This window comes from Sinohyriopsis cumingii, chromosome 6 (genome assembly GCF_028554795.1).
Source record: "Sinohyriopsis cumingii isolate HCF-2022 chromosome 6, ASM2855479v2, whole genome shotgun sequence".
Classification (NCBI taxonomy): domain Eukaryota; kingdom Metazoa; phylum Mollusca; class Bivalvia; order Unionida; family Unionidae; genus Sinohyriopsis; species Sinohyriopsis cumingii.
This window is the reverse complement of record NC_142966.1, coordinates 36,545,570-36,569,564: the sequence shown is the minus strand read 5'-3', so window position 1 is coordinate 36,569,564 and position 23,995 is coordinate 36,545,570. Positions and strand designations below refer to the sequence as shown.

General features: G+C 35.2%; 1 protein-coding gene across 3 annotated transcripts in view; it reads right to left on the bottom strand.

The window, feature by feature from the left end:
- The window catches only part of LOC149796718 (inverted formin-2-like), a 207,495-nt gene that overhangs the window by 62,992 nt on the left and 120,508 nt on the right, over positions 1-23,995 (bottom strand). Inside the window, exon 1 of one of the 3 annotated variants that reach the window (XM_089961358.1) lies at positions 14,024-14,850. The exons of the other annotated variants lie outside the window; for them this stretch is intronic. Within the exon in view, the coding sequence (XP_089817484.1) occupies positions 14,024-14,462 (439 nt within the window). The 5' untranslated portion in view covers positions 14,463-14,850. Of the gene's footprint in view, positions 1-14,023; positions 14,851-23,995 lie in introns of those variants that run through there. 3 annotated transcript variants of the gene reach the window in all.

The window sequence follows — 23,995 nt, the reverse complement described above, 5'->3', positions numbered from 1 at the left end:
TGTACCCGGCAAAAGTCACCAGGATTAGTTGATACTAACGCACTGGTATATTGTACCCCAAAGAGGTGGTTTAGATCTTCAAGAGACAGCGACATCAATGTTCTGTTACTGTTTCACCATTTATGGTTACTGGCATGAAACGTGTTGTATATTTGGCATACAACATTGTACTAGTCACATGACTGTCGGGAATCTGAGTGAACTATTATCTATCCTAAAAACTGAGTACCTGATATGGTAAAATCTGGAGGAAACAAATCACTTATCATTGTTTCTTTATTGCGTACAACTATATCCATTTGAACAGGCATATTGCAATTTGCCTCAAAACATCACGATGAACTATTGTGTTTCACACACCTCGAGCAAATGTTGTAAGCTGCACAAGCCCATGTTACCACTTGTCTTAAATATAATGTATTGCTAATTTTTGCCGACAAAATTTGGCATCTTTATGTTTTAAAATTTGTATAAAAGTTTAACTTACATGCCTTAAAATATAATTAAAATTTTCATTTAGAATTGTCTTAAACGTAATTACTTATTTAAAAATAGTTCACATAGAAATTACCTTCTACACGAAATAATATGTTACTGCATTGAAAAATCCTATACTTAAAGACGATATAGCTAACTTAGTTTACGGGTCTTAAAAGCATCAAGTACAAACAATGCACCTTGCTGAACACAAACACTACACAATTTCGGACAGTTGTAAACACTCCTAGTTGGCTATGGAAAATAATCAGATATGATGAGCAAAGTTGAAATATGTGTGGCATGCATATCTAAGAGTGTTGACTACTGGCCATAAAAAGATGACCAGATAGGATTCAAAACACAATTATTACTTCCGGATCAGTACCCACGAATGTAGTCACACGCAAGGTTTGCAGTAATTTTTCCTCTCGGTGTTATGTGTGGTCAGAGCCAACTTTAATTTTGTTAAGAACTAAGGAAGCAACCTATGTGTGGTCGTATATTAAATACCTTTTTCAAAACAATGAAGCATTGTGACCACCTTTGCCGTCTCTGCCAGACAAAAATATGTTTTGCATGTATAGCGGCTCGGTAATTTAATTAAACAATCATACAGTTTCTTCGTCGGATATTGCTTAGCAAAAAGGAAGACACAATCTGTTCAGACCGCTTCTGTATTTTTTTTTCTTCGGTTGGATTGACAGTAGGATTTGTCGAAAAGTTACGAATTCAAACAAATATTTCTTGGTCCATCCTTTATTCGTAAATAACCAAGGTGGTCTGAACGGCAGTTAATGACATCTGTCGGTATACATTCAAGGTATGGTTAATTGGATTGACCGTCGAACTTACGAATGAAGAATGAAGGTTGATGATTGCCTGAAAATAATTACCGTAAGATATTATGATAATTTTTCGGTAGAAGCCCATGTAAATCTTACCCAGTAATAGACTTCAACCTTAAACTATTTTCATGTTATCGGTGTAGCCGCTCTCATCGGGCCGTGTAGTGTGTACCACCTACACGGGTATTTTTCACAAACATGACGCACATCATCTCATTTTATTCCTGTTGAAAAGATCGTTCCTTTGATAAATAATAAAAAAGAAATTGATTTGTGATTTCATTAATGCAGAAATGAACCGACTGATCACTCAAAGGTGGTGGAAATAAATTCTGCGATGACTGAGAAAAGAGGTCCGAGTTTAGTTCCCTTTTCTATGGCATTCACTGTACACGCACACATATCGTAAACACATTTGCCAGACATGCCCCTCTGAACGAAGAAAGGCAAGCAGTACTGATTTTATCCAACTATATTCATTGAGTAATTATTTATTTTATATCTATTAGAAGCATACGAAATACTAGATAATTCCCCTTTTGTTAAAGAATGCGTCAAAATTCATTCAACTTAAGACATACAACGAATATTCATACGGGAACTAAAATACTTCTTTTTGCACGCATAAAGTTCATATAAAATCTAGTGTTTATTTTGGTAAATTGAAAACAAAACAGTCTGGATTTTAATGTACCAAACCGTACACAATAATAATGTTGTTGATTTAGCGCCATTCTCATCACTTGTTAGGCTATACATGGCAGCCAGTATAACAGATGGACGAAGAACCCGGGAAAACCTCCCTAAGAAACACTGACCATGGGTAGCTTCTGGCAAGCTTTTGCAGATGCCTACACTGGCCGAGCCCGAGACTTGAACCCACACAGTCAGAAGTGTAAATAAGTCACATGACAAAACCGGCAGCGATAATATTGTAGGAGTTGATATAATAATGAGACTATAACTCGCGCTATATTGTAGGGATGCATATTATTGCGTAATGTATGGATGCATAGTGTTGTGTATTTTATGGATGCAAATTTTTGTGTTTTGTATGATATAGATTTCACACGTGGTTGCTGTGGAAATCACACCGTTGCACGAACAGATACTCTGCACACAAACTTGGTAAAACACCTTATTTACGAATAAAGGATGGACCAAGAAATATTTGTTTGAATTCGTAACTTTTCGGCAAATCCTAGTGTCAATCCAATCGAAGAAAAAAAAATACAGAAGCGGTCTGAACAGATTGTGTCTTCCTTTTTACTCCTGTCAAGATTAATACAAATTCGTTCATCCGTGCTAGATAGCAGGTTAAAAATAGGTTTTCCATGCGCTTGTTATGAAAGCAATGCCATTGCTAGGAGAGCCATCCCAATACCAGTTATATTATATCCTGTCTAAGGAAACAGTCCTATCATGTTTGGTCAAAATTGGTTCAACTCTTGTAGCGAAGAAATTGAAAATAGGTTCTGCATATGGTTGCTAAGGAAGGTACACCTTGTTAACGGAACAATCTACGATATAATTTGTATATGTATCCTATGAACATTCATGCTAATTTGATAAAACTGGCTAGGCCATTCTGAAGAAGAAAGTGAAAAAATTTCCAAACGATTGCTATGGAAACCATACCATTTACATGTACTGGATTATCACCGTGGACATTTTGATAAAACATATCCTAGTAAACATTTCTATCACGTTTGATCACAACTTTCTGAACCGTTCTGAAGAACTTGAATATGGGGTTTCCATACTGTTTCTAAGAAGCTAGAGGAGTTATCCCCAATAAAAATTGACAGACCATGTCCAAAGACATTGCTAAGTTATTTGGTTGACATTAGTTCGGCCAATCTGGAGAAGACCTTAAAAAATATATGTTCCATGTGGTTGCTATGGAGTCAAACCGTTGTTAGGGGATGCTCTGCGATTTTTCAAAAGACTTTGAAAATATTAGATGTGGAAGGATGCACGACGAATGCACAACGTAAATAGGTTCATGCCCTAAGTAAAATGGAGTTACTTTTTCATACTGCTTGCATCTCGTGTTTTAATTAATTGAAACGTCTCTATAGATATTATCGTTCTTCGAAACCTTATATGAAGGCACGATAAGGCACTATTGTTGGTCTTTTTATGGCACATCAGTGAAATCTTAGACAGCATTACGATCTTCCAATTACACATTTGTAGTGTCATTAACTTGGACAGATTTCTTTGTGAGCATCAAGACAAAACAGTAACCCAATGATCTTTTTACCAAATTATCTTTTATTACTTCATTAGCTTCTTGTAAGTTAGACCAGAGTTACCCTGCAGAGATTTAAAACCGAAAGTAATAAGATAATGGTTCACGAACTAAAAGATGAGTTAGCAATTACCACGTGAAGCCTGGGGGGGGGGGGGATATTTCAATTAATTAAAAAAAGAAAGGAGGTCCATGGCAATAACTCTTGGATTATCACGGTAGATTACTATACCACATTAGAAGAATGGACATGAATTATCACGGTAAATTACTATAGAACATTAGAAGATTCTTGGTGTATGTGTGTGTGTGTGTGATTTGGATTTTTAACGTAGCTTTAACAATTTTGCAGTCATATCGCTACGATGTCTGCAGTGTTGCAGTTTATGGTAATTTCTAGCACTGGGGCATCATGCCGCAGACATGTTGCATGATGTCTCGCCCAGTCACATTTTCCTGCCACCAGGCCAACTAGTCCTAATACTAACCTCTTAATGCTGAGTGCCAAGCGAGACAACTGTTAGTACCATTTTCGTCTTTGGTATGACTCGGCCGGGGATCGAACCCACAATCTCCCGCAGCCGAGGCGGACGCTATAACTACTAGGCAACCGGAGCGGTTTAACTCGGCCTTGGATCATCACGGTAAATTACAACAGCATGTTAGAAGAATCGGCATTTGATTATCACGGTAAATTACTAGAGCACATTATAAGAATCGGCCTTGGATTATCACGGTAAATCACGATAGCACATTAGAAGAATCGGCCTTGGATTATCACGGTAAATCACTATATCACATCAGAAGAATCGGCCTTGGATTATCTCGGTAAATTACTATAACACATAAGAAAAATCGGCCTTCGGGCAAGTGTGAGTAGGCTAATGAAACGAAATATAAAATATGAAAGAGTGAAACAAAATAAGCATGCTTTGACAGATTTCGACTTATATCCATTGCACGTGAAATGTACTTAGTAAGAGTAACTTTTATTACAATAATGAGTGTATCTTGGTTTTATTTTGGCACATATGTTCAGTGATTAAATAATCGCCATACTTTTACTCTATTTTTTCTATGTGAATGTCAAAAGATCTGAGCTTGGTCAAACATGTCAACGGATCTGACTTTGGACAAACATGTCATAAGATCTGAGCGTGGACAAACATGTCAAAAAATCTGAGTTTGGTCAAACATGTCAAAGGATCTGAGCTTGGAAAAACTGTCGAAGGATCTGAACTTGGACAAACATGTCAAAGGAGCTAAGTTTGATAAACATATCAAAGGATCTGAGATTGGTGAAACATGTCAAAAAGGATCTGAGCGTGGACGAACATGTCAAAGGATATGAGCTTGAACAAATATGTCAAAGGATATAAGATTGTCCAAACATGTCAAAGGATCTGAGCTTGGACGAACATGACAAATGATCTGAGACTGGTCAAACATGTCAAAGGATTTGACTTTGGACAAACATGTCCAATGATCTGAGCTTGGACAAACATGTCAAAAGATCTGAGCGTGGACAAACATGTCAAAGGATCTGAGCTTGGTCAAACATGTCAAAGGATCTGAGTTTGGACAAACAAGTTAAAGGATCTGAGTTTGGATAAACACGTCAGAGGATCTGGGCTTGGCCAAACATGTCAAAGGATCTGAGCTTGGACAAACATGTCAAAGGATCTGAATTTGGACAAACATGTCAAAGGATCTGAATTTCGATAAACATGTCAAAAGATCTTAGCTTCGCAAAACATGTATACAGAGAGAAAGAAAACAGCTATGGACTAATTTCATTTATTAAAAAGTTTGGGCATTTACTGACCACTAAACTGTGCCCCATTTTTGACGTATTAATCTGGTTTTGAACATAATACCTTACTTTGACGTGACTAAATTAGATTTGGACAGGACTGAATCGAAAATATAAAAAATAATTATCGGCTAGTAAGAAAAGAGAGTGTGCGCAAATGGTTATTAAAGTCTGGCAAGCAATGAGTAGAGACTAATATTGAAATATGAATCAGAAACGGAGATTACAATCATTTTGTTACGGAAACACGTGACTTCTTGAACAAGTATAGAACGTTGCAATATTATTATTAACATGCTTGATAGGAAGCATTATTTGTTCAGTTCTGAACATCAAACAAATATATTTATGGCTTAAGGCGCTGTGCTAAATTACAGAGAACGAAAGAGATTGCACAAATCAAGTTCTAAGACTTGGAACCCATACAAATGAGATTCTATTTGAATTGTTAAACTCAGTAACTAAAATCTCAAACCAAAGATCAAAGTTTACAATCTTAACCTATGAATGTTTAAAATTCGCATTTTCAATGCGAGACACTAAGTCACACAAACGCACATACACACAAAGAAAGGTACACCTATTATATTCCATATTTCTCGCGATATTAAAACAAGTCTTAACGAGCAGACCAATATATGTATGTATGTATGTATGTATGTATGTATGTATGTATGTATTTATGCATGCATGCATGCATGCATGCATGCATGTATGTATGTATGTATGTATGTATGTATGTATGTATGCATGCATGCATGCATGGATGTATGTATGGATGGATGTAAGGATGTATGTATGTATGCATGTATGACCGACTGACTGACTGACTTTATTTCCTCTTCAACAGAGATTACATCAGATTAATCAAATTCAGGATAATACAAGATCATAAAATAGAACAGAAAAGTGACAAAAATACAATAGTAATACTGTGTCAGCTACTGTATTGACAAAACGAAATATCTCAATACCTGCAATTATGCAAATCTGCAATCATTTGGCTGGGTATGGCACTGATCTTTTAACAGTTGCTTGATGATGATAATATTTCGAAAAGTTAATACGTCTATATTGTTATGTGCTTAACATTAAGTTCGAGATAGCAACGAAAAGGAAATGGAAAACTTATAACAGTGTGATTCTATATGTAGTTCTTTTCATATGACACACGTATTTATGCATATATATACTTGTTTGCGCGTATGCATGCGTGCATGCATTTATCTATGACTGACTTGACTGTCTAAATGACTTAATTACCTCTTCAACATAGATTATATCACTTTACTAAGAAACATATTATACGTATCATAAGATTATGAGACACAGTATAGACGAAAACGCAAGCATGATATATATACATCGTCAACTAATGCATTTACAAAATGAGATATATAAATACAGAAAACCATACAGAAATCTCTAGGAAATATACATCAACAAATACACACACACACACACACACATATATATATATATATATATATATATATATATATATATACATACACACACACACACACACATACACACATATATGCACATACACATATACACGCATACACATATACATGCACACATACACATATATATATACATACATACACACATATACATATACACATATACACACATACATTCATATATATAGGGGCCCCGAGTGGCCGAGTGGTCTAAAGCGCTCACCGTTACGGATCACTGCCATCTCACCTCTGCGTGAGTTCGAGTCTCAGGCTCGGCTAACGTGAGTACGTGAGAAAGCCTGCCAGTAGCTTCTCGTGGGTCGGTGGTTCTTCCCGGGGTTTTCCAGGGTTCTTCCTCCACCAATTATACTGGCCGCCATGTATAGCCTATCTTGTGCTGAAAAATGGCGTTAAACCCTACAACAACAACAACAACATTCATATATATACATACATATACACATACACACATATTCATATACGCATATATACACACACATTCATATACATACATACACATATACATACACATACATACACCCATACTTACATATATATACACATACATATATATACATAAACATATGCACTGTATACAGCTGTCATACAACAAAATTTGCGGATTTGACAATATATATGTATGTATGTATGTATGTAGTATGTATGTATGTATGTATGTATGTATGTAGTATGTATGTATGTATGCATGCATGCATGTAATGTATGTATGTATGACTGACTGACTGACTGACTGACTTTATTTCCTCTTTAAAAAGAGATTACATCAGAATAAACAAATTCATGATAATACAAGATCATAAAATAAAACAGAAAATTGACAAAAATACAATAGTAATACTGTGTCAGCTACCGTATTGACAAAACGAAATATCTCACTGCCTGCAATTATGCAAATCTGCAGTCATTTGGCGGAGCAAGGCACTAATCTTTTAACAGTTGCTTGATGATGATAATATTTCGAAAAGTTAATACGTCTATAGTGTTATGTGCTTAGCATTAAGTTCGAGATAGTAACGAAAATGAAATGAAAAACTTTTAACAGTGTAATTCTATATGTAGTTTTTTTTTTCTTTATATGACGCATGTATTTATGCATATATATACTTGTTTGCGCGTATGCGTGCGTGCATGCATTTATCTATGACTGACTGTCTAAATGATTTAGTTACCTCTACAACAAAGAGTATATCAGGTTGCTAAGATACATATTATACATATCATAGGATTATGAGACCCATCATAGACGAGAACGCAAGCATGACATATATACATCGTCAACTAATGTGTTTACAAAATGAGATATATAAATACAGAAAACCATATAGAAATCTCTTGGAAATAAAAATAAACAAATACATAAACAAATACATAAACACACACACAAACAGCTGTCATACAACAAAATTTGCGGATTTGACAAGAAGACTTTGGCCTTTAATTGTTTATATTTAATGTTAATCTACTACTTACTTTTAATATCATGTTAGGGCATGTTAGTTGATAGCAGGGCACACATTTTATTGTAGAATGAAGCTATGCTGTTTGCGGTCACCAACATGAGCGTATCTGATACGTCATCGTCAATAGACGACATGCAGTCAACCCTGCTTCCAAGAAGTGTCTCCAACAATATATCGTCTTCTTGATTGAATAAGTTAACCCCGTCTCTCACTTCTAAAGAGTCAATCACTCTCTCAAAGAAAACGTTTCGTTCCTCAAGCAGCATTTCGCAACCTAAAATAAGATGTTTCGCTCTGTCGTCAGTCTCTTTTCCACAGAGTTTGCATACCATAACTTTACCAACAGGCATGACATATAGTTTCATTACTTCAGGGAGAGGCCATAACATGGATGGAAATTTACGCCCAAGAAACCATATATTACTTGGTTTTAAGTCCAAATGAATGTTTCTGAAGTGAATTAAATCATCCCTTAGTTCCATATTTGCTCTCCAGGTAGTTTCTTCATGGTTTTGGATAATATCAATAATATGTCGATTCCAGATGAGTTTTTCTTCAGTTTGTACTCTTTCTGCATAGTCTAAAAGAACACTTCCCATACCATATTTCTTAGTTATTTTGTCAATATCAGGTATAAATCCCGTCTGTTTTAGCGGGTTGTTCAGATACTGACATAGGCGCATAATGAAAATCTTTTTCCAGATAAAAGTCCAATCGCCCTTACACAATCGGTTGAAAAAGAGCAATTTCATCCTATGTATGCTTCCATTGACCAGAGTCCTAAGGTACTACTCGTTGCCTCCGTAGGCGAATATTTATCGAAAGCTTGCATACGTCGCGCTGCATATCTCTGGCATAACTCAAGTTCTTCTATATTTGAGTTTGTGATATCTGACCATAGTTCACATCTATATAGGACCGAGGGTAGAATAATTCTTTTCCAAATCTTCAGACTTGTTAGAGGGTTCATTCCTGGATTATTTAAGTTTGTTTACTTTTTTAAAATTATATATCAGGTCCAAAAGATCCCAAACCACTTACTAATGTAAAGCATAGTGTGCATTATTTTATCTTTGTCATTGTTTTAATATCCATCCCCAAGTAAAGATTATTACATAGAAGAATGTGGGGATCAATTTACTGTCAGTAAACTAAAGCTGAATGAGTATTTTAAAATTCATAAAACGTGCACAGGCTCAAGACTATGTATTCTTCTTAATAAATACTTAAAGAAAATGGTATTTGGTGAATGAAACTTGTCAGTACGACACAATCATTGAGATCACATCGGCTATCAGCAACAGAAAGCCTGCGCAGCCGATATGATGGGTCAAATAAATTCCTTAAGCGTTCCGAAAATCTCGTACTCATTTCGTTGACTTCATGGTTAGATCAGAATTTTGTTTCGTTATTTCGTAAAAAATATAAGTTTTAATTACGCCATTTAAGCTCAGTATCTCAAAGCATTTAATGGTCTTCAATACATAGAGCGGTCAAGAAAGTGACGTCTGATTAATTATTATATGCTCATTTGTGTCTCCGTTAACTTTATATTGTCAGAATCGTTCAGTATTTTATGATATTGCACACCTTCCTACTGCATTCACGTGCATAAAAGAACTACTTTCTATTGTAAACAAACAATGGACGCAGACGCCAGCACTTTTGATTTGTAAACAAATCAAGTAGGAGCTTTACGTTGCGGTTGTTTAAATTTGTTTCTGAATTAAGTAAAGCTGATGTTTCGTGGACTGCCATAAATAACTGATTGCGTTATGTTGACTTGTACAATACTTGCTACATTAAAATCCATGCATAGAAAAAGAGTATCTTATTGAAAAGGTAACGCACAAACTACCTTTTTCATCTGTGCACGGCGTGCTTCCAACATATATTAATTAAGACCAGAACCTCGGTTTTGATACTGTGCCCCAGTGGCTAGAGTGCAAAAATCTAGGTCAGGCGAGTTATGGTTGAAATCTTACTCTGACCAGGCATGGTTAGTTACAGTCGTGTCTCTGTGTTAAAAGTCATACAGGTCATGTATGCGTTCAGTACCGACTATTTATGTATCGTGTGCCGAGTTTTAGAATTTGATTACACATACCTTTGAATGGCGATTAAGTAGCCTATTTTGGATCTTCCTACATCCATATTCCTTAGTAAGGTCATTATTTACACGTCCTGATAACACATACAATAAACTAAATGTTAAATTACGCTCGCATTTTCGGACGATGTCACCCTAAAGGTACGTCTGGTACAAACCGGATTGAATGTCGCGTGTTGTGATGTCATAGTGAAAGCTACGTATGTTGAAAATAAAATTAGTACTACTCTGTATTGTCAGGATTAAACGCGACGTGCTTTTTTCTTTCACACAGAGTAGTACCTGGCCACCATTGTAAAAGGCAATAGCAATTCAAAATTGCCGCCTGGGAAGTTTCTTGATGACAGTAACGATGCAAAACATTCAATAATCAGGATTAAATAGACGTTGTCTAAACTATCAAAATAATAAATTTTACGATAACAATTAGTATTTAATTTAAGATGAGTAAATGTGCCTGCATGACCGCATCGACATGCACTTAAGGCTCCACACCTTACTTCACTGATATGTATTGACGTGCATGAGACACTAAACCCAAGGAAACTGAACATCCTTGACGGTGATTTATTCATTGTTCCTTTTTCTGTTTACATTTTCTGGTCTTTATCTGTTCATTTCATTAAATTATCTTACATTCGTGCGGTTCTAATATGAACGGAAATTATCATACCTAAGTAACTCTGTGAAGATCAATATAAATTGTCACACAAACGAGATTTACATTAAATATCCTCCAGTAAATAGTCCAAACAACTATAGCGGGGGACGGAACACGTAGATTACAATTTGGTTGAGCAGATACTGGGGAAATAATGAACTGTTGGCCGCTTGTCTTATTGATAGTATAAAGAGTGTAACAAAACATTGCTCAAGTGTCATTAATTGTTGTTAATACATATAAAATATGTGCTTTGAGGTGTGCACACACACACACACACACACACACACACACACACACACATATATATATATATATATATATATATATATATATATATATATATATATATATATATATATATATATATATATATATATATATATAATTTGCGTGTGTGTATATGAGAGAGAGAGAGAGAGAGAGAGGGAGAGAGAGAAAGATTTCCTGTGATAGAGACCTACAGAGTAAGAGAGTTTCAACCCGAATCGATGAGACCGAATCCAACTACGCACAAAAAATCCAAAGTTAGGCACAGCGGCTGTAATAATAATTGTACACGTATGCTTTTAATTAGCATTAAGCAGAAGTTTTCGGTTTTGTGTTTTACAGCAGAACAACACAAGTAGATTATTTAGTGACAAGGCATTTTGGAGTAATGTACCTTGCCAGAAAACGTAACGCGGAAGTTGACCCATGCTGGTCCGATTGCAGGGTTCGAACCCGTAAATTTTCAGTCACGAGTCCAAAAAATAATAACTCAGCCACCTCTTCTCTCCCAAAAACTTGTAATGCTCAGCGTTTCAATGTACATTAAACGAACAGCTGATACATTTATAAAGTTGGATATTTTCCAGCAACTTTAATTATTTATTTTATACTTACACTTTGGAATGGATTCATCATGATATCGACAGAAAAGACGAAGTAAGTTTAGCACCTCAGCGTAAAACTTGTACACTTCACCAGAGCTGTCATTCTGAATTTATCACTTTTAAAGCTGGCATGCAGGATCATAGATCGAACCAAAGCACCGAGCGCATATGATTCTATAATCCCTGGTGTGATGAATTGTATTCTTACTGTCGAGTGCCACATACAATCATCGCGTCCGTTTTGTGCTTTCCTGTGTGGAGTCCGTTAACTGGCAAGAATGCTCTTTTTTTGCGGAAAATACACAACTGTTACGCGTTTTAAGAAAAACGGGCAGTGCAATATTATGTCAGATTCATTACATTATGGAATATTTTCTGAAACAAATTTTCTTATCGTACAGGAAGGATTTGAAAGCTTAGAAATCTACAAGATTAAACGAGATGACAAGAAAATACATAAGCTGTGATTTAAACCGGAACGTAAATCTGTGCAACAGTCATACATGGTTCGTAAAAATGTACAAAAGTGACACAATTCGAATGACATAAAATTAGGGGTTGATGTCACTAGATTCTGCAAGAAACATCATTTCTAAAATACCATTTCTATTATTTCTTTTATTTTTTTTACACCATATCACAAAAGAGAAATAAAAGCCATTTTGTACGTGAATATAAGAAGCTAGTCGCTTGGCGACGAAACCCTCTACCTCAACAATACAGTTCACGTTAGAAAGGAAGAATGGTACGGTATGTACAGGGTACGGTATGTATATGGCTTAAGAGAACGTTTCCAAAATAAGGATTATATGGTGCCAATTAAAAGTCAAGTTCTACAAATGTATAAAATAAAAGACTGCATTACAATTCTGAATGAAGGAGCCTTGAATAAACGTAAACATTCAGTAAATATAAACATGAATGGTAAACACATATACGCATTAAAATTTAACGGCACATTAGTACAATAGCATCCATATGGAGCCAATTGAAAGGACAGAGTTAAAATTGTAAAATACTTTTGAAAGGAAAGTAAAACGGTAACCAGTTGGTTAAAGATTCCAATAAGATATCTCACAAGAAGAAAAAAAAACATGGCCCATCCAAGGGTTATATAAACTTCCTGAAGTAACGATTTTTTATTTATTCACATGTTTGAAGTAATTCGTGTAAAAATAATTTTACAAGTTTCACTGACATAATATATAAAGTATTATATCAGTTTTATTTTAATGATACTGTGCTATTTTTTTACCCACACATTTTGCGAATGACAAGGATATGACGATATGCCGTTTTTATACGTATGTATTTCATTCCATCTGTGCATATCAATAAGAAGTTGTAAATAAAATATCAACCTGTCACGCAAGTTAAAAATGTCAAACTATTTGATGAGAAACGTCACTTCATTGTAAACTCGTCGATGCACACAAAGAATACTGCTTAGAAAACAGAATAAAAATGAAAATTACATTTGTATAAAGGTAAATATATAAGAAAAAAGCAATGATGTAAATAACATTTTAACCTTGTAGAAACATGCAGCGTAAAGGTTAGAAATAATGAAAGAAATATAGCCATCAGCAAACGTGAAAAGTATTTTAAAAGAAAAGGCCCACCCATTTTACTTTGTTGACTTCGATGTGGAAAAATCTACCATTTTCCTTAAAAGGAAAAACTCAAATATATGCAGATCAAAACTAGAGCTTTCCTATGTATGAAAAAAAAATCCTACCTATTTTAAAGATTGCAGCTTTATTTTCGTGATAATTTGGTGGTTTTGGGGTTGTGTTTTTTAATTCAAAAAACATAATTCATAATACCGTTTTCCGCTATCCTGAGATAATTATTAGGCATATTATTTTTAAAGCATACCATCGAAAATACCTCATTCATAAATGTCAGATAATACGTTCCTCGAAAGTACTAGTTTTCTCTTTCACAATAACTTGTCAACAAGCAGAACCCACATGACAGAAGTTTATCTGATTAGAGATTTAATCGCATTTAATTACCTTTAATTGCATTTAATTACCTGCTGCAAATTTTGGCGCGTAAGTCCCTGACATCACCAGACACTGACATCCAACTCGAGAGTTCATCACCGTCTTGATACACATGACACATTCTAACCTCAAGACAAGGTTTGTAAAAGATCCGACATAGACGCTTAGAGCGCCCAGGCATTCAAACAACATATCTAGTCCTCCATTTTGTAAAAAGACATCCATCCATCGCCGGTCTTCGCATTTTAGTTTCGCTCTCAGACGACCAAAATTGGCGACTGATGGATGCCGTAAGAGATGAAAACAATACTGCGAAAGCAAGATATCGTTCGTAATGTCTGCAAGATGAGGCTCGCTTCCATTTTCGTTTTCATTTAGAAGTTCCTGCTCTAAAAGACCCCTCGTAAGGGTTGCATTCACTTGAATCCGTAGATTGTTCTGCTCAAAAAGATTTCTTTTCGAAGTCATTGCAATGTTTAAGTGTTAAGTGATTGACAATAACATGACACAAAATATCACAACAACATCGAGGCGGCGAACTTCAGGAGGTTATGTTATTGTTCGTGTTCCCTTTCAGTCTAGAGAGCGAACAGTAGCAATTAAACACCAGTTTGATGCTTGCACAAGGTTATTTACAGTCACCAGTATGCCATCTCTGTCCACGGAATGCTATGGGAATGTAACCAATCGGCGATCAATAATGGCGTTGATAATACGATCCAAAGAGTTCGAAGAAGGTGTAATAGCTAAATGAACCTGACACTTTTTAGCTCGTATTTTTTATCCTGTAAAATACGCGGATAGGAAATAAATAGCGATCACTGTCACAGCATCCTTACCCATTCGCTGAACTCAAATGGTGGTTATTGACATGTATTTAGTTATTAAGCGGTACAATAGGTTATCGTCGGGCAGATCGGTAGCTGAGCCCCATTATGTGCCGGTAGATACATAGCTAGAAGCACCAGAGGATGATAGCTGGCAAGGTGGATACGTAAAATTGTTGCGAAGGTAGACAGTTTAGACGAGTGAATGAGTAGGTAAGTAATAGTTATATTAGTGACAATTATGAAGTAGTATGGCATGGTAATTATATTCAACATGATTATCTAGCTGGGTAAACAATGCAAGCAGAGTGACGAGTAAGAAATGCAGTTTTCATACATACATGCATACACACCTTTATTTACATACATACATACATACATACATACATACGAACATACATATACACATACAAACCTACATACACACACACATACACACACAAATACATACATACATACATACGTACAGACAGACATACCTACCAGTGTTTCCCTTTACCCTCATCTGCGCTTCAGAGACCCCCACATTTTAAATTTGACCCCCAGTTTTGATACCAAAGTTTGTTTTTTAACTCAGTCTGACCCCCAGTTTTGACAACAAGGAGATTTTTGACTCTCAGTCTTGCACCCATAGGGGATACACTGATACATACATACATACATGCATACATGCATACATACATGTATACATTCATACATACATACATACATACTCACACACACGCACACACATTCATACATGCACACACATACATACATACAAATACATACATACTCACTCACACATACACATTCATACATACAAACATACATACGCACACACACATACATACATACATACATACATTCATACATACATACATACATGCTCACACACACATTCATACATACAAACATACATACGCACACACAAATACATATATACATACACACATACATACATACATACTCACACACACATTCATAAATACAAACATACATACACACATACATACATACATACATACATACATACATACATACATACATACATACATACACACATACATACATACCTACATACATACATACACACATCATTCATACATACAAACATACACATACACACACACACCAAACATACATGCATGCATGCATACATACACACACACACACATACATACATACATATACACACACATTCATACATACAAACATACATACACACACACCAAACATACATGCACGCATACATACATACATACATACATACATACATACATACATACATACATACATACACAGCAATGCATATTCGTCATCATACATTTTAATAGGAAACATTCAATAATGAATGTCAGCAAAACTCCTTTGGGAATGGCTTCTTAATTTTGGGAAGTTTTCAAGATCATATTATGATTGTTTTTCATCGAACGAAGCAATATGTTGGATTAGTTTTAAAACTGCGGCAATCCAAACCAATAGCAAAGGCACAGAAGCGAGGTAAGAAAAGAGAAAGAAGAATAAAAAAAAAAATAAATAAAATGGTCTCCAAAATCTCGACAGGAAAATACATTGTAATATGAGGCTATAGAAAGTACCACATCAGGTAAATAAAAACCAAGGAAGATTTCTTTAATTAATATATATATATATATATATATATATATATATATATATATATATATATATATATATATATATATATATATATATATATTGTTGGTGAAAACTGTGCAATTAATTTTCTGGTACAATGTACAACGATAATATATTATCCTAAAAGCCTATACAACAAATAGCATTCGTGACTGCAGGGGACACCTTTCATCGCTTTAGTGCGAGTCACGATTCCATAAATATTAGTTCTAAATATACAGGGGTTTGATTAGTGTGAATTACCTGCTACGTGTTTACAAGATGCCTGACTTTTAAGAAGAAAAAATGTACATTAAATTATTTCTATATTTACATTTAATGTCTTGTTTTCTTTACTACAGTTATGGATCAATGCAATAATAAATGTCTTTCCCAGCTGTTCATACTGTACACATCAAATAATAGAAATGATTAGTAGCCTGACATTACACGATACCGATATAGCCATAACAGAAAGAAAACACACAAAAACAAAAAACGATACAGCACAAGATTAAAATGTTACATTTGTTCCAATGTTCAAGGTTTTCATTGTATTTATGTGAATCTAAATAGGTAATGTAATTTATTTTTAACAGGTTTGCAAATCAATATTGCTGACAATCTTTATGATTCAGCTGGAACCCTTCCTGCTTTCTGGATTCCAGCTCAAATGTCAAGGTCATATGAATCTAAAAATGAAACAGATAGCTATCATTTGCTCATTAAATAATTTACAATCACAAATACTACATATTATACAAAAGGCAATGTAAGTATGATTGTTTACAAGAGTCCCAAGAAGCGACTATGCTCTACTGTCCCAAAAGAATTTCCATAGCATTTATTCCTTTTTAACAGATGAGTGTTTAAGCCATTTCTGATATTCTTCAGCAAAAACAAGATTTGTAAATTAGCTGATGTGATGGGCATACTGAATGTCAGGTTGCTACCATTTTAATTCAAGACCAACATGACATAATTTAAGACCGCGGTGATATCATTTAGGACCAACAAGACGTCATTTAAGAACAAGGTGATATCATTTAGGTCCAACATTACATCATTTAAGAAAAAGGTGATATCATTTAGGACCAGCATGACATCATTTAAGAGCAATGTGATATCATTTAAAACCAATGTGATATCATTTAGGACCAGCATGACATCATTTAAGACCAAGGTGATATCATTTAGGACCAACATGACATCATTCAAGACCAAGGTGATATCATTTAAGACCAACATGACATCATTTAAGACCAATGTGATATCATTTAAGACCAATGTGATATCATTTAGGACCAACATGACATCATTTATGACCAAGGTGATATCATTTAGGACCAACATGATGCCATTTAAGACCAACATGATAGCATTTAAGACCAATGTGATATCATTTAGGACCAGCATGACATCATTTAAGACCAAGGCTATATCATTTAGGACAAACATGACATCATTTAAGACAAAGGTGATATCATTTGGAACCAACATGCCATCATTTAAGACCAATGTGATATCATTTAGGATCAACATGACATCATTTAAGACCAATGTGGTATCATTTAGGACCAACATGATATGATTTAAGACGAAGGTGGTGTCATTTAGGACCAACATGCCAAAATTTAAGACCAATGTGATATCATTTAGGACCAGCATGACATCATTTAAGACCAATGTGATATCATTTAGGACCAATATGACATCATTTAAAACCAATGTGATATCATTTAGGACCAACATGACATCATTTAGTATCACAATACATATTGTAGGACCATTAAATCATATACGACCATAAAGACATCACAAAACGTCTTCTGGTGGAAAACCGATGTTAACATGACGTTCAGTTACAATAACAATGATTTTCAAGATGGGTGCAATACAAAACTCTTGGCAGCACTATTTTCGTTCAGGAGAGGTGGCGATAACAACATTGTTAAAATGTTTTTGGATGTACATTGCACCATTTTCTTTTAAGACAAACTAGACAACAGGATGAAAGTGTGTTTGAAGATTCATGACAATCCTACAAGTAGTTTAATAGTTGCGATTATAAGCACATGCGAACAGGCGGACGACAGACAACACCTCATCCCTTAAGCTCTTTTGGTCTATGAGTACAAAACAACGAAGGAAATTAAGAAGCTTCTTTGAGACGACAAATCAGGCAGCTTGAAAATGGTAAGTATGTAACTGTCATGCTTTCACGCTATTCTAAAAAACCGATCCAAACTTTCGTAATAAGGATTTACCTTTCCCTCTATCTGGTATGAAGATATCCATATATATATATATATATATATATATATATATATATATATATATATATATATATATATATATATATATATATATATATATATATATATATATATTGATATCCATATATATATATATATATTGGTCTGTCTGTGTCGTCATATATACGTGTTAGTAATGCTGTGTTTTAGTTTAAATTACACACCGTTTCATGCGATTTACCGTATGTACTCGCTTATAAGTCGAGTCCAACTGCAAAACACATGGATGCTGATCTGCCGTAGCATAATCCGCCTAAAGATCATGGATATGCTTGTTTGTTTTACTTATTACTCTTAACAAACCGAGTTAGGCGGCGGCCGATCTGGGTCTGTGCTGTTTTCAGTTGGACCAGTCCTGTATGCGAGTAAATACGTTATTTACGTGACAGTATTCCTATAAATAGGCAGCCACGGTGGTTCAGTGGCTAGAGTGCCGGACTCACGATCGAGAGGTTCGAATCCTACCATCGGACCAGTCTGCTCCCATTACACTTAAATAATCTACTTGTGATACTGTGCTGTAAAGTACTTACTCAGATTAAACTTCCAATAATACAAAATAGTAAATTGACAAAGTACCGCTACGGTGGCCTAAGTGGTTAGAGCATCTTCCTCGAATTCGGAATGTCGCGGGTTTGAACCCCAGCCAAGTATACCAAGGGCATAAAACAAGCAGCTGCCTCGCTCGGCGCTCAGTATTAAGAGGTTAGTGTTAGGACTCGTCAACCTGGTGTCAAGATGACTGGGTGGGACATCATGCTACGTGTATGCGGCATAATGTCCCATTACTAGACATCACAATAAACTGTAACACTGCAGACATCGTAAGGATATTGTTAAAGCTACGATACCTGCACATACACACACACACACACATGAATGTGACAAGATCTTGAACATATTATGATAATATACCGTGTACGCCATTCTTCAACGATGAAACCGTTTGGACGTGATCTCGTTATCAATCACAACATATACTGTGAAAGACTTTGTGCAGACTGTATATATATATATATATATATATATATATATATATATATATATATATATATATATATATATATATATATTGGTTATAGCGCCCCATTTTAAGGAATTCTTAGATTTGTGTGATTACTGGAATTCGGCGCAACGAAAATATCCTTAGCTAAAATAATTAGCCAATTACTAGGAGGAGCAAACGTCACGGAGTGAAGTGTTAGTGAGTTTCCATGATGCCATGGTTCACTAATAGTGAATTCAGGCCAAAACTGAATGATGTTCCTGGAGTAAGATAGTCCATATTCAAATCTAGTGGTGTACATTGTTGATGTGACTGCAGTGGCAGTATTTACGGTAGGAAACCGGTAAATTACACAAAGGAATGAATAAGAAGGGACTCGGCAGATACTATTTATGTTGCCATTGGGGGGCAAATGTGGTGCAGTTATATTGGCGAAATGTGCCTGGAAAGCATACATTGACTGGCCTAAGGTGGCGGAGTTAAAATAGTTCCCAGTGTTAGGGGATACTCGTATATTTTCTAAGGCCTGAACGGTTGGCGGTACGGAAACCTGATGAAGATAAAACGTGCAGATGTGCGGTTGATAGATGTTTGGCAGGTTGTTTTATCTGTGATAAAGTTGCTTTCAACAAACACGCAAACAAACTATCTCTTATTTACGTATAATATTCGGTTTATTGGATTGTTGATACCGTATATCACATTCTTCAGAGAGGGCCCTGGCGGCTGAGTGGTCTAAGACGCTCTACTATACCGACCACTGCAATGTCACCTCTGTCCTCGTGAGTTCGCATCTCGGGCACCGCTAATGTGGGGTACGTTAGAAAGCTTGTCAGTAGCTTCCCTTCGGTCGGTGGTCCTTACCGGGATTTCCTCGGTTTTGTCCTCCACCAGATATATTGGCCGCCATATATATCCTACTGTGTGCTGAAAAATGCGTTAAACCCACAACAAAAACGTTCTTCACGTAGGCAACATGTTGTTAGCTATGCAGACTATCTTTATTACTGTAGCTGTTTCTGCATAACGAAATTATGGCCTAATGGAATTTGTCTTGTATAATGCAGATCAAATTTGGGAATAGGGTATTTTTAACTAGATTACTATAAGAGAAAGATAAACGTTATATGTGACTGCACCTTGGACTCATGTGACATTGTGGCTGAGCTAATGATATTATTGGACTTCTACAATCTTGAAATTAAATCAATAAATCAATATAATAAACGATCTCTCTCTCTCTCTCTCTCTCTCTCTCTCATATGTCGGTAACAAACATACATAGGATATTGTTTTCAGTGACATCACCAAGTAAACACATACTTGTCAAAGCATGATGAAAAAGTATGCAATACCACGTCAACAATACACTATTGCTGAGAAGTTAACCTCAGACACATAAAAACTAGAATGTAATCCGCGACCTATGTCAAGCTATTAATTGACTCCTATATGTATTGTCAGCTTAATTATCATGCACTAACAGCATGCAGACCAACGTGATCCTGCCGACGAAATATTAACTCCTGCAAAAGGACATAGAACGGATGAAAAACAATATTCTTTTCCAAAATATCAAAGTAGAGGTACAATAATATGTTGATAAAATCTCATTAGATTCAATTTGCATCAGAATCTATCATCATTTCTACCCCTAGAAGCCGTATTTTACTTGGAGACAAAGTCCCTGAGTAAGAATAGACTGATAACCAGTATGACCACTAGTACAGGCTTTATTCATGCATCAGTAGATATGGCTGACACACATTATGACCACTAGTATAGGCTTTATGTATGCATCAGTAGATATGGCTGACACTGATTATGACCACTAGTATAGGCTTTATTCATGCATCAGTAGATATGGCTGACACTCATTATGACCACTAGTATAGGCTTTATTCATGCGTCAGTAGGTATGGCTGACACCCAGTATGACAACTATTATAAGTTCTTTCATGCGTCAGTAGATATATTAATTATCAGCTAAAGTGGAGGCCTCGTGTCAAATGCATGCGTCAGTAGATATATTGATTATTAGCTAAAGTGGAGGCCTCGTGTCAAATGCATGCAGTCCGTTCACTTACATGATTTTTATACTTATTCACACATCTCTGATACAGTTAATCTGTTTGGGGTAGCTCATCGCATATACAAATGAATACAGTTAATTTGTTACGGGTAACCCATAGCATATACCGTCTAAAGTTACAATAAGGGATGGTTTCCAGTGACCAAACATATTTATTCATGCTTTCAAATGCACTTGTCATTAATTGTTGGATATGGCATGGACAAATCTGTGATCACGGGCTAAGCACAGTTGCCTATATTAGTAAAACAGAAACTATGCCACAGTGACCTTCTCTAGCGATATGGGTACATTATTCACATAGACAGATCCAACTATCAAGTTTCAATATTAGAACATAAACAGTAACACTGCTATAGTTTTAAGATATTTATTTCTGACAGTAAGTTCTTTTACTGCTATTGGACACATCTGTAGAGACCTAACTCACCAAAGCTCCAACATTCACATTTGCAACGAATTACCCGCAAAATCAAAATGAATGTGAGCGAAGTCCAAGAAAATGTCAGCAGATTTCCATTAATTGTATACTAACTAAATGGTTCTGATAATCTAATCTAATAGAATCTAATCTACTTTACTCTACTCTAATCCGGCGGATATTAACAGGAAGGTAGGCGTCTATCCTTGTACTTGTACAATTATACGTCGATACATTGGAGTTCTGCACGGAATGGATATTCTTTCAGCTCAAGTTTGAATTACTTTTACAGTACTAATGGAATCTTATAATCTGAAAATCATTCAGTCAAGAGGTGAAAGATTCTACTTGCAGCGTGAATATCAGGAAATGGAAGAATGAGTTCAACGCATTTTCAAACAACACAGCACATGGAATAAAGAACACCGGACATGAAGCAAAGAACACCGGACATGAAATAAAGAATACTGCACGTGAAAAAAGAATGCCACACATTAAATACGGAACACTGCATATGAAATTAAGATAAAAGCACGTGACATAAAGAACACAACACATGAAATAAAGAACACATCATATGCAATAAAGAACACTTAACAGAAAAAAGAACAATTAATATGAAATAAAGAAGACTGCATATGAAATTAAGAACACTGCATATGAAATTAAGAACACTGCACATGAAATAAAGAACACATCATATGAAATAAAGAATACATCATGTGAAATAAAGAACACTGCATATGATATAAAGAACTCATCATATAAAAAAGGAATGACACACATTAAATAAAAAAAACACAGCATATGAAATAAAGAATGCCACACATGAAATATAGAGCACTGCATATAAAATAAAGAATGTTACACACGAAATAAAGAACACTGCATATGAAATAAAGAATGCCACACATGAAATTAAGAACACTGCATATGAAATAAAGAATGCCACACATGAAATTAAGAACACTGCATATGAAATAAAGAATGCCACACATGAAATTAAGAACACTGCATATGAAATAAAGAATGCCACACATGAAATTAAAAACACTGCATATGAAATAAAGAATGCCACACATGAAATTAAGAACCCTGCATATGAAATAAAGAATGCCACACATGAAATACAAATCGTACTGCACACCCACAAGTTCCAACAGAATGAAGAATTTATTTTGGTGGAAAACAAGTATACTTACACATACTGGCTTTCTATGATACAACATTAATTGTTCCGAATCTTTATTAAACAATTTTGTAAAATATTTTTTTTCTATGCTTGGTGAAAATATAATTTCTGCGAATGTTGTTTAATGGAGCAAATTTCCATTTGTAGTGAGAAATAAACTGATTTTATTCAGAAAAAAAAATTCACAATGAATTTGCTCTAAGATACGCACGTTTTAACAGTTTCGGACAAATGACTGCTCCTTCTTAACCGTAACCTGATCGAATAATTCTTTGTCTTCTACTAGAATTATGAGAACATGTTTTGAAATGTAAGAATCCCCTGCATATAAATATATCACTAAGTAAATAAATATTACAGAAAGTAGATCAAAGTGAGTGGCGATGTATTCAAGTAAATGTATGAACGGACAAAATAACTGGAAATCTGGACAATAAGCTCAAAAGGAAAATAAAACTTACATTAAAAAAGAAAAAGCGCACATAACTTCCGGTATTTTTCTATATATACGGAAGCAAACACGCACAAATA